The sequence below is a fragment of the Phoxinus phoxinus genome, assembly GCF_949152265.1.
Source record: "Phoxinus phoxinus genome assembly, chromosome: 21".
Lineage (NCBI taxonomy): Eukaryota > Metazoa > Chordata > Actinopteri > Cypriniformes > Leuciscidae > Phoxinus > Phoxinus phoxinus.
In genome coordinates, this window is record NC_136896.1 from 17356130 (window position 1) to 17368728 (window position 12599).

The following is a 12599-nucleotide window of genomic DNA, read 5'->3' on the forward strand; positions in this document are numbered from 1 at the left end:
ATTTCTTTCAGACAAATGCTAATGAGAGACTCCTGCACTCGTTATGTATATAAATGACAAAATTACTCCCAAAAAACAGCACCAACTTACCAGCAAGGGGACCGGAAAGAGTTGTAAATGAACTTCCGCTACACCGAATGAAATTTAGTGGAAGGGCTGAAAACAATCCGCCGTTGTTTTGTTTACTGATTTTGTAAATTATTATATTTTGTAAACCATATAAAGCGAATTTTATGCTTTTATACTAGTGTTTCTCAAGTGGATGTGGGTGTCCGAGGTGTGTTTCAAGCAGTGATTTTCATATTTAGACAGCAATATAGTTCCGCGCGGACGGATACCATAGAGAAGGCAGCCGTGTGAAGACCATCGAAAACGATGGTCTTCCAGTTTTCAATAAAGTGGTATATAAAATGTTTAATTTAACGTTGCTGCACCGCAGTAAACAACATAATAACAATTCTAATAATCGATTCAGAGAGATTTCGAAATAATACATTTATTTATATATTATTTTTCGACACGTTTAGGTTGGATACATTGGATAAATTGATAAATGCTTCATAGATCAACTGCACTGATGTTCTGCTTTTTATTGGATCCATAATAATTATTATGACAATGATTAGGATGCTAAATAAATATAGGCTATCTAATGGCAAATAACATGCAGGTACATATGTGACCACTTGTGGGCGATAGACAAGCTGGATCCTCATCGAAACTCATCCAGGTGTATTATTATTAATACCCAAAACGACCATTAAAGTCACTCGTAAAACATCAGAATTTCGTGGCACTGGCAGAGATAACGACATGTCAAAAAAAAAAAATTTAGATGTGACTTTTTCTAATATAAGAACTCAAGTTAAGAATTAAAAAAATTATATTTTCATTTAAAAACCAGTTCCCCTCAAGTTCACACAGATGCAGCTGTTTATCACAATGGACATGTTTCTGTCACATTTAACAACCAGAATACTTGAATGAACAATATTTTGCATCAAAAGTGTGCTAATAATAAAAAAAATTTATTGTGAAAAATGCCACTTGGTTTAATATTTTCTGTAATGTAATGACATTCATATATGTGTTCAAATACTTTTGAGGTCACTATTACATGGCAATGAAAACCGTATACAGCATGTTGATACTTATTATTTGATATAATGAATGTAAAATAACAGAAATAAATAAGAAATCCGCAAATATATATGTATATATTCAGTTTTTGCATATTACCAATCATACTAATTGAGTACAATCACAGCGGTGGTAGATGTAATCCTGGTGGAGCTTCAACAGCCCAGATGGAGAAAGGTCACATTATCATTTCAATAGCCCCTCTGTTGGGCTGGGCGCATAAAAGCAGGAACAGGACCCTGTCTCTCACTGAACCTGGCTGTGATTCATGTAATAGTTTTATGAACTGAAAAAAAACATCACACCTAAAATAAAAAATAGAAGTAATGCAAATGGACTCTTTTCACATCTCCGGGGTTCTCAGAAGCAGAAGCTGTCAGGTGAACAGAAACAACAAATATAATTTTTGCTCACCCGTTTGCCACTATAGCAAAAGATAAAATCCACAATAGCATTTCCATTACTTTCCAATAGAGGAAAAAAAATTGTGAGAATTATTACTGTTGGTAACACAGAGAAGAGGAGAGGTGATGATATTTTTAGCAGTTTATTGATGAATCCACACAAACAAAGATAAAACAAACATGAAAAATCCAAATCCAAAAAGGTATGGCGAGATCCAGACAATAAACATAAAACCTAACGGTAAACGAAACCGCAAAAGATTTTCAGTAGGGATGTAAATACATCGACTGACTCTTAAAAATAAAGGTTCGTTATTGGCATTGATGGTTCCATGAAGAAGCATCAATGGAATCTTTCCATTGGTCAAAAGGTTCTTTATACAGTAGAAAAAGTTTCTGTAGATATAAAATGTTCTTTACACTAAGACCAGTTCACTGAAAGGTTATTTGGGGAACCCAAAAGGGATCTTCTATGGCATCATTGCCAAACAAACCCTTTTGGAAAATTTATTAATCTGGAAAACAAGTGGCTAACAAGGAACAGGTGTGTAATGAATTGTCATGGTAACAAACAAGGCAGCTATAGAAACAAAGGTAAACAGGAACAGGGAACAAACCACAGGAAGAGGACACAGGAAACAATGGAGACATAAAATGCACTTCAAAATAAGAGTCCTAGAACACAGAGCACACAAAACACAGGGGAAATTGTGACAATTACGTTGGTCAAACAAGAAAAATATGTTAAATTTGCAGTCACATCTTTGGCTGTTGAATTAGAAACACTCACACAGCAGTGCTAATCAGTTCTCTGTTTAATGCCAAGGTAATAAAACACAACATAGTGTTTTAAACCTACATTCAATAAATAAATAAAAATGGAAATATAAAGATGTTGCTAGATTTATAATGTTAAAAACATCATGGTCCTGATTGTTTTGTTCACCAGTTTAAATATTAAAGTTGCAACTTTAACATATTTTTTTCCATATTTTGACATACATCCAAGTGAAATGAAAGAATGAAAGAAGGTCAAAACAAATAAAGAAAATTATATGCATGGATTAATCATTCTCTCTAAGATCAATAACATTTGGAAATAGATCGGGTAAATTATACTTTAAAAATGACTATGCATCATTATGGTAAGTAGCCTAGATAAGGAAGAAATTCATAGAAAATGAATTGAAATCTAAAATTTTGAGTATTTAATGTGTGAGGTGGTAAGAACACAGCGATGTTCCCTGAACACCTGATGACTCACATTCTGCTTTAAAGAGGGTCACAGGTTCACAGCACAAATGTGTTGCCACTGTAAATAGAGCTCTCAACTATTCTGTTTAATGAGTGTAGGGTATCAGGCTCAAAATATAATATCTGGATAACATTTTTCTCTCCAGAGTGCATCAACTCATTCAGTTTTTTGAAGAGCCTTGTTTATTCACTGGCTTTCCATCTCTCAGAAACATGATTGAATGAGATGTTATTAGTCATGTAAGTGCTCTATTCAAGGGCAAGGACTAATGTGTTTCTCATTGAAATATTATTGATAAACTTTTCAGTTATATTTGTGTACCTTGGGGTGATGTCCTGCTACTTTTGGGTAAATAGCTAAGCAGTAGTTCCCAACCTGGTCATACAGAGGGCCCAACACTGCATAGGACATGTACAGTGTCTAATTTAAATCATGTGGACTCTGCTAATGATCTGATGAGTTAAAACAGGTCCAGGTTCACTTCTTGGTAGCACAGCATATGAGCTTAATGGATGATTCGGTGTGTTCATTCAGTGAATTATCCATCAGACAGATTTAATCTGGTAACTTTTGTGATTTGTTTTGTCAATTCAATCAATTCATTAATGTCATTTGATTGTGACCTAGACTATAGATCGTGCTATATTGTTTGCTGCTCACAAGCAGTGACGCAAAGCCCTGCAGTCCCATTTTTCTAGGCATTCAAAACCTGGAGGATTCAGGACCAGGAGTTAAGAAAAAATGTTAAGCTAAAATAATGTTTATTAATAACTGGTTTTATTCAGGTTCAAAATATAATTTAACATTATACTGAACTAGGAATATACATTCATTTACGCCAAAAAAACGAATTTGTATGGGTTAAACCAGGTAAAAATATAGTTATTTAATGAAACAATAGCAGGTTAAAATTTTTTACAATAATGGCCCATTGTACCCAACATCACTTTGTATTAACCATTATGGGACTTGCTGTTCAGTAAGTGAGCCATGTATACATTCAGTATCAATTCATTCAGAAATCTCTCAGATTTCATTTAAAACATCGTCATTTGTTCCGATGATGAACAAAGGTATTACGGGTTTGGAAGGAAATTAGGGTGAGTAGCCTATAATTAATGACAGAAATTTCATTTTTGGGTGAACTAACCCTTTGATAAAATGGTCAGTTTTGAAAATTATTAAAAAAATTATTCAATTATTTATTTTTGACTGGTATTTTCTTTATTTCCAATACCACTCGAGAAGGCCTCTGTCTTGATAGTAACTTGCCCTGATTGTCAATTCATTTGTATCCGTGTGAAACAAACACATTCTGACACACAGTACTATTAATTGTGCAGTGTCCGTTTGACAGTATGTTCTTACCACCGTTGGGGAGGTGTCAAAGTTCTGCCAGGCTCAGCAATACGCTTGGTTGGGCTGCTCCCGGAAATCAGTTTTCTCTGCAGTGGCTCTGGTGAAAAGCCAAGTTCTGATCATGATCCTGTTAAACCTCTGATCCAGTCCAAAGGCACACCACGTTTATTTACATAAATCAACATTATAGCCTAATATTTTTTCTTCTATTTATATTTTTATAAATATAAGTATTCTAGTTTTATTTATTCTGTTTATATAATTTTGAATATTTGGTATTTAAATAAAGTATTTAAATAGTTTGACAATGATGACCATTGAGTAACCTGGCAAAAGCTAACACAAAAGCTATTGTCGCCTGCTTATAAGCTTATAATGCGGCACTGGCTGTTTTGATTTCCATTTTACTGCAGATGGCACGTGACCCCTCACAGTGACCTGTAAACCTAATCTTAATCTCATTTAACTTCATCTTGTCCACATCCGTAGTTACAGAACATATGTAAGCAATAGGGGACACCGGAAAGTGTTCAGATTAAAATGACTTTAACCAGTTAGAAATGAGCAGAGGTGCAATCATATACGACCATTATCACCCATGTTCAGACAGTAGAAGTAGTAGACTATCTACAACAAAACAAAACAAAAATGTACAGTCAAAAAAATAATCTGATTTGTTTATGGATTTTAAATAACAGAACAGGCATCAGCCATTCTCATTATTGTTGTAATTTGCAATATCATTTGATATATATTATTCACACAAGCTTTTAATCTAAATATATATATATATATATATATATATATATATATATATATATATATATATATATATATATATATATATATATAAACTTTCTATTTTAAGCATAACATTACTTTTTTATTCTATCATCTGACCCTAAATACAACCCACACAGAAAACCTCTGCATTTAGGTTTTACATTTTCTAAAAAAAAACATAATTTAGTATGATTTATAAGCTGTTTGCATCAGGGTGACAAAAAAAAGTTCCCACAAGGACAAGGACAAAGATTTTGCCATCTTTGTCCCCATAATGTAGGGTAGGCCTATACCTGAATCACACACACACACACACACACTCACACGCGCGCACGCACATACACACACAGTCTGTAATGGGGGGGGGGTTAAAATGTAAAATGTCCATGTTTTCAATTAGTTTAACAACAGGTTGTGGGCTACGTTGTAACAATGCCCTTTTTTGTAGCCCATATAAAAATAATTGACACAGTTTAGGGACAATTTTTTTAATTCAGCTATGCTACTTTAATTTATATAAGACAAGCAATTTATGTGCACATATCAACATGACAGACGTTAAAACAATCAACTCTGCATGGTCACTATCCCCTAAATACAATTTATAAGTTAAAGGTTATAGAGTATATTCGGCTACACACAAGCCCTAAGTAATAGGCTACTCAAATAATCCATGTGTTAAATAGAGTTATAATTAAGGCCTTTATCTTTGCTACTGGCCACCGATTAAAGAGGATTTTTGGAGAGATATTGTTAAGAAACGCTCTCCCTAACTTGTTGGATTAAAGCTGCTTGATTTTTGTTTTTTTCAAGAAGGTTATTTTATAGCTACAGGGCCAGTGACGTTAATACTACAGCCAATCCGATTCCTCCAATCGCTGAAGTTCATTTGTTGACTGTGTCGCTCTTCTTGTCAGCAGCACAAGCGCGTGAAGCGCGGAGTCAGTAGTTCAAAGGGCAGGGGATCATTAATAATATCCACCGATGGAAATCTTTTACTCGGTATGTGTAGTGTAAGGTAAGTTTTGCGATTCAATACAATACTTTCTTCTTATAGCCACAGATTATTAAACCTCTCCGCGCGCCTGTTACATCACTACAAAATGCTTCATCTGATCGCCGGACTCATATGCGTCTATGCACTGACGTGTGTAAAAATGGTCTATGGACAAAATGAAAAAGGTGACCGCTTTCTATGCACGGCAGTCTCCATTGACAAGGATACAAGTTGCCCCGTGCAGTCTCTGCCTTTTCAAAGCTCATCGGTCCAAGAGGAGGAACTGAGAAACACGGTCATGCAACTTCGCGAGATCATTTTACAGCAGAAGGAGACAATTGTCAATCAGTTAGGAACAATTAAAGAGTTGACGTCTAAACTGTCACGATGCGAGTCGGACTCGGAAACATTTAGGAAAATTAATAAGGACACAATGGATGATGTGCCTAAAGATCCAAATGACACCATTGACGTTCTTGGAAAAACCATGCAGGGTCTGAAGGATCGACTGGAAAACCTAGAGGTAAGAGAGTCATAAGAAGTAAATATACATTTTACGCTTGCCGTGTTCTAAATGTGTAAATAAAGAGATTAAATGACTAAAAGCAGTTGTGCTGGATGTTTCTCTGCCACGACTATTTTGGTAATTATGTGGAGGCGTTGAAGATTTACAGGGATTATCTCATTAGTCAGTACGTCTCTATCCCTTAACCACAAACGGCAAAGTTACTTATGATGCCCCACGCGACAAAATGTCTGGAATGTGTCAATGCCACTTAAATGTCAGGTGTTAATCTGACTGTGTGAAATGATGGAGTTAACCCTAACTCGATATTTTTTCACATAAAGTGCATGGTCTTATCTGGTACTGAATGAGTTTTTGTTAACAAACTTTTGGCGGAAGTTCATTTAGGCTAGTTAGTGTTTTAGGGTTAATTGCTTAATCAAATATTTTACCTGTGAAGCCCTTTTTGATAAAAGGCAGAAATGAGCAAAACTATGTATTCCATTTCCATTAAATGCAAAGCAAATTAATTCCTTAAAAATATTTGCATAACTTACACTGAAAAAATGGTAACCTAATTGGTTTTATTCGAGTTATTAAGTTAAAACTATTATTGAACATCACTGTACCAACATAGAATTAACCAAGATTCATTTATATAAATATCAACAAAACTGATTAAATCAGGTAGAAATAGCCTAGCGGTAACACTTTAGTTTAGGGTCCAATTCTCACTAGTAACCAGTTGCTTATTAGCATATATATTACTAGTGTATTGGCAGTTTAGTAAATTATAAAGCACATATTGATGCCTTATTCTGCATGACCATATTCTACATCCCTATTCCTATCCCATACCTAAACTTAACAACTACCTCACTAACTATTAATAAGCAGTAGCCTAATTAGAAGTTTATTGAGGCAAAAGTCGTAGTTAATAGTTAGTTATAGTGAGAATTTTACCCTAATCTAAAGTGTGACCGAAATGGTAACAATTGCAGGACAGGTTAGATCTTTTTACAGTGTACCCGTGTCACTAAAAATATCCAAAACCATAAAGATATATCTTCACAACACCTAGCAATTAATTTTTGTCCATTTTGCCTATACGTTTTTCAATGTTTATTTTTATTTATCCTACATGGTGTATCTTCAAGAAGGCATTCTTGGTTTTTACAGAGATGCAAAAAATGTGATGGTTTGGCCATGAAAGCATCTTCTTTCTGTTTAAAAAAAAATATGAAAAGAGGAATAATAGGTCAAAATAAATGTGTAATTATGATGAGCATTTAATTCATTTTAAGAATAAAAAAATTATTGAGATTACAAAACAGAGAATGACTTTTATTCCAAGAATGACATTGACATTGACTTCCTCGAATCAGCACCTGTTAAAGAAGATGCTTGAAACCTAAATTTGATTTGTGAATGGAAAAACAATAAATAAAAAAAATCATAATCTTCATAACTTGGTCCTGGACATCAAATATTATATTGATATAATTGATTAGTACAAAAAAGAAAAAAATTAACTGGATTATGTACAAAAGAGTTTTACTTCTTTGTACTGTTCTTACTGTAGTTCCCAACGGAATAGGTTCTATCAAGCAAAGAAAAAGCCTTTGTATAATTCTGTCAGCTATATTTAGGAATCCAATGCTTGTCATTTTTTTGTCCTTTCTTTCCAAAGCAACAGCAAATGCGAGCCAATATCTCTGGTGTCTCTTTCCCCAATGAGCTGAGAAATCTACTGCAGCGTAGACTGGAGGACTTGGAGAATCAACTGCTGAAGAAGGTCAATGAGCTCGAGGATGAGAAGTCCCAGCTATACAACGAGACAGTCGCTCATCGCCAGCGCACGGACAATACCCTCAACTCTCTCATGAACAGGATCTCTGAACTGGAGAAAGGTTTGCACAAAACACTCCAACGTTCTCTACTCATTTTTATTTCCAAAGGACAAGAGACTGGAAAGTGTTGTAACATTTAAAACTGTTTAGCACTGTGTGCTTGTGCTTCAAAAATTGCTAAAATTCAAGCCTGATAGCCTTGTGGGCAGCGACTATCCCGGCTTGAGGTCCTTTGCCGATCGCGTTCCTCTTTCTCCACACCATGCTTTCCTGTCTGATCTCTACACTGTTCTATCCAATAAAATATATATATCTGATATACAGTACTCAACATTTGAAGTGGATCAAAACCTTAGGACAACTTTGATTCACTTTTTTGATCCACTTCAAATGTTGACTATACTGTATATTACCATATTCATCTGGTATAGTGATACAGTTCGCTTCTTTATTTCCTCTGCATTCAAATCTAGTCTTGATAATAGCTGTTCACATCATTTTTCTTAATGTTTGATTTGAAAGAGTTAGGGCCGAGGGGTATTCAGGTTGTTTTGTGTTCCGTCAGCATATTTCTGCATTATTCCAGAGAGGATGCAATAATAAATCACTCTTTTTGGCTTTTAGGAGGAGCTGGATTCAAATCACCAGAGAATTTCAAAATCTCTCTTCCTCTTCGCACAAATTACCTTTTTGGCCAAGTAAAGAAAAGCCTACCAGAAATGTACGCCTTCACTGTCTGCATGTGGCTCAAGTCCGGTTCGAGCCCGGGCATTGGAACCCCGTTTTCCTACGGAGTGCCTGGACAGGCAAATGAGATCGTACTGATCGAATGGGGCCATAACCCCATAGAACTGCTCATCAATGACAAGGTAAAGAAATGACGTAGAAAGCTTGTCATCGAATGTTATGAGGACACTGATGTTCAGTAATCTGCAATTGCAGATTATTAGTCATCATTTAATCATCAGCATAGAAAAGTCCATAAGAAAATGTATATTTACTAAAAATAGAAATGTCTTTCTTACTTTTTTACAACCAGTTCACTGAAAAATTAATATCTTGTTATCATTTGCTCATTCATCATTATTTTGTTTTTCTGTGAAACTCAAAAGATTTGATGAAAGTGGATGTTGATTTATATCGCCAAGCTCCAAAAAAAGAAAAAGCATAAAAGTTGTTATTCTGAAGCCATATGAGCTTAGTTTGAAAACCAGATTAAATTAAAATAATTTTTCACTATTCACTATTTCACTATTCAAATAATTTTTCACTATAATTTTTCACAGATTAAATTAAAATAATCTCTCTATCCACTGCAGTTTTGAAATCGTATTCCCAATTGTGTAAAAAAAAAGTACTGTCTAGATGTGTTGCACGAGGTGGAGCCACATGACTTGGAAACAAAACATGGAAAGTTTAAAAAACACTTCTGCAAATGCGATTTGAGAGGAAGATTATCAGTGTACAATGACTTAAAGGTGAACTAAGTAACTTTTTTACCTTAACTGATCAACTGGAATGGTTATATTACTTATTTTGGGTTGAATGGTGGTGGTTTCGCACCCCCCTGGTGCCCGTGAGCGGAAAAACAGCGTTTGCAACTTTGGGCCGGCGGCCCGCCGGCCTCTTCGTCTGGAAGTATCGTGTGATCCCAAGTCTCGCGAGGTAAAGAATTGCTTTAAATTACTGCAAAAAGAAATCTGCTACAATGCGGTCATTATTGCGCTCCCTCACGCTGTTGGAACCCGAATGAAGACGACGTTGCAAAGAGTTTCCCATCTGCTTTGATGTCGTTGATCTACTAAGCCTCTAGTGTCTGAGAATAGCCAGCGAGTTTTTAACAGTTGTTGTCAAATATATATTCCGAAGCTGCGGGGGGAGCTCTAGAGAGAAACCTCCGAGCAAAACGCGAGGATACAACAAAGAAATCCCGATCTTACTGAGGGCTGCTTTAAAGGGATACGTCAATTCTATCATTATTTACTTACTCTCTCGGCATTCCAACTCTATATGACTTTCTTTCTTCTGTAAAACATAAAAGAAGATATTTTGAAAAAAAACCTCTCTCTTTTCTTTTAGAAGTTTAAAAACCAACATTGGCAACATGGTCTGGTTACCAACATTCTTCAAAATATCTTCTTTTTTTTTGCGTTCTACATAAGAATGACTTAATGATGAAATAATCTTCGTTTTTGGTTGAACTATCTTTTTACATTTCAGTCTGTTTGTCATAAAAAGCAATTGTACAGCTTCAGATGACTACTTGTGTTGCTTGACAGTATAAGTCACCATACATTTTCCTTGTGCGGAAAATAGAAACATAAGATCTCACTTTGTGCTTCACAAAAGAAAGAAAATTGATAAACTATTAATATTGATCAACTATTTTTTAATACCTCCTGTTGTCAAATAGGTGGTGCAACTACCTCTGTCACTGAGCGATGGGAGGTGGCACCATGTCTGCATCACTTGGACTACCAGGGATGGGCTGTGGGAAGCCTACCAGGATGGCCAAAGATTGGGTTCAGGAGACAATCTGGCCCCCTGGCACCCTATCAAGCCTGGAGGAGTCCTCATCCTGGGCCAAGAGCAGGTGAGAACAGAAACAGAGCTGATACAGCAGTTCCCAGACCCAGCCGCACTGTAGCTGTAATATTATGCCGTCCCTGCACAATAGTGTTACTGACTCATGAACTTTACATTTTAAATAAAACTCGACCTCAGGCAGCAAACAATGTCATAGAGTTAGCATGCACATGCTCTAAGAGTGAATAAAAGGGGATATTGTTGTTGTCTTAACGAGGCCTGTCGTTTATGGCCTCAACAGGATGTAGTAGGGGGGCGCTTTGATGCCACCCAGGCCTTTGTGGGGGAGCTGAGCCACTTTAACATCTGGGATCGGGTCCTGCGCTCCACGGATATCATCGCCATGTCAAACTGCTCATCCTACATGCCTGGGAATGTGGTGGCCTGGACCGACAGTAACATCGAGGTGTTTGGAGGAGCCTCAAAGTTGCCGCTGGAGCTATGCGAAGACCGGCTATTCGACAATTAAAAGTGTTTGTGGATATTTGTGAGCGATATGATATCCTTTTCATCCTCAAAAAGATTTATCTTCATCACTCAAACAAGAAGTAGCAAATAGTTCTAAGAATAATCAACCTAAATCAACAATATATTTAAATATTTTTGGAGAGATTACAACATACAGATTAATGTAACATTTCAGTTAATATATTCAGTTGACAAATTTGTGGCTAAAGGAAATTGGCATTGCAGAAAGTATTGTATCAGATGGTACTACCATCGTACTCTGATAAATACCATGTAAATGAATGATCATCATGTTTATGAACCATGTATTTACATGATACTCCATGGTACATCACCATGGCACCTTGTTGGTTTACAGAAAAGCACACACACATGCTTATCCTGTTAGAATATAGCTGCGTTAAGCCTAAGTCACGTTTCATTACTAAGTTTTTGATTTGAAGAATGAGGTCACGTATTATATAGTCTGAAATTTAGACTTTTGGTGAGGGAGACCACTTTTGAGATTACTTTTACAGTTAGCCTGTTTAGCATTAGCACAAACCACCAGAGCAAATAACGTGGTTAAAGCACCATCAATCTTTTTAAAATCTGTCATAGGTTCTTATAAATGCGTATTTATTTAAAAATATTAAGAATCAACTCTTTTTAGAGTCTAAAGCCCATCTCCATTTTCACTCAGTGAATTACCCATCGTCCATCGAAGATTATTAATGCTTTAATACTGTCAGATATTTTGAAGACAATTAATGAACTGTGAATTATGTTGCAAGGTCTGTTTCTTTGAATATATGATCATATTTTTATACCCTGCTTTTATATCAGATATGTAATTTAGTGTTGTTTTGTTTATGCAATGTCAAGATACACATATTTTGTTTAATGAAAAGCCTTTGTTTACTGTGCCAATTATTCAAGGTTTGCTCGACACTGCTAACCTGTAATTGCCAATGAAAAATAAAATAGCGTTGAAATCTTTTTGTTCTTCTGCTATATTTTCTGTTGTGGTTTAATCAGTTTTTTTTCCTCAACACCAATAAATAAATATAATATCGTAATAGGCAGCAATTTTCTATACACCAGACATTGTTCATTAGCCCTGCTTGTTTGTGGCAGTGGTCAATTTATTTTGACCAAATTTACCCAAATATACTGTAGAAAAGTATGTAATGTGAATCAAACCCCTGCAGATATAACTGTGGTTGAGGTCAAAAAGTGGAAGGAAAGCATGTAATCACACCGTTCTGATGGA

General features: G+C 35.6%; 1 protein-coding gene across 3 annotated transcripts; it reads left to right on the top strand.

The window, feature by feature from the left end:
- Positions 1-5794: 5794 nt before the first annotated feature.
- nptx2b (neuronal pentraxin IIb) lies at positions 5795-12325 on the top strand. Of its 3 annotated transcripts, none has more exons than XM_079594601.1 (5): positions 5795-6461; positions 8134-8353; positions 8918-9162; positions 10707-10886; positions 11121-12325. In XM_079594601.1, exons 1-5 carry the CDS (start codon positions 6045-6047, stop codon positions 11346-11348), a joined length of 1290 nt encoding a protein of 429 aa, XP_079450727.1. In that variant the 5' UTR covers positions 5795-6044; the 3' UTR covers positions 11349-12325. The 3 variants fall into 3 exon arrangements, with proteins under 3 accessions (XP_079450727.1, XP_079450726.1, XP_079450725.1); XM_079594600.1 differs by having other exon boundaries at positions 5829-6461; positions 11097-12319; XM_079594599.1 differs by having other exon boundaries at positions 5917-6461; positions 8140-8353; positions 11097-12319.
- The last annotated feature ends 274 nt before the right edge of the window (positions 12326-12599 follow it).

Coding starts and splice junctions, on each gene's coding strand:
- nptx2b (XM_079594600.1), top strand. CDS start 6,045: ATGCTTCATCTGATCGCCGGACTCATATGCGTCTATGCACTGACGTGT. Junction 6,462..8,133: donor ATCGACTGGAAAACCTAGAG/GTAAGAGAGTCA, acceptor TTCTTTCCAAAG/CAACAGCAAATGCGAGCCAA. Junction 9,163..10,706: donor AACTGCTCATCAATGACAAG/GTAAAGAAATGA, acceptor GTTGTCAAATAG/GTGGTGCAACTACCTCTGTC.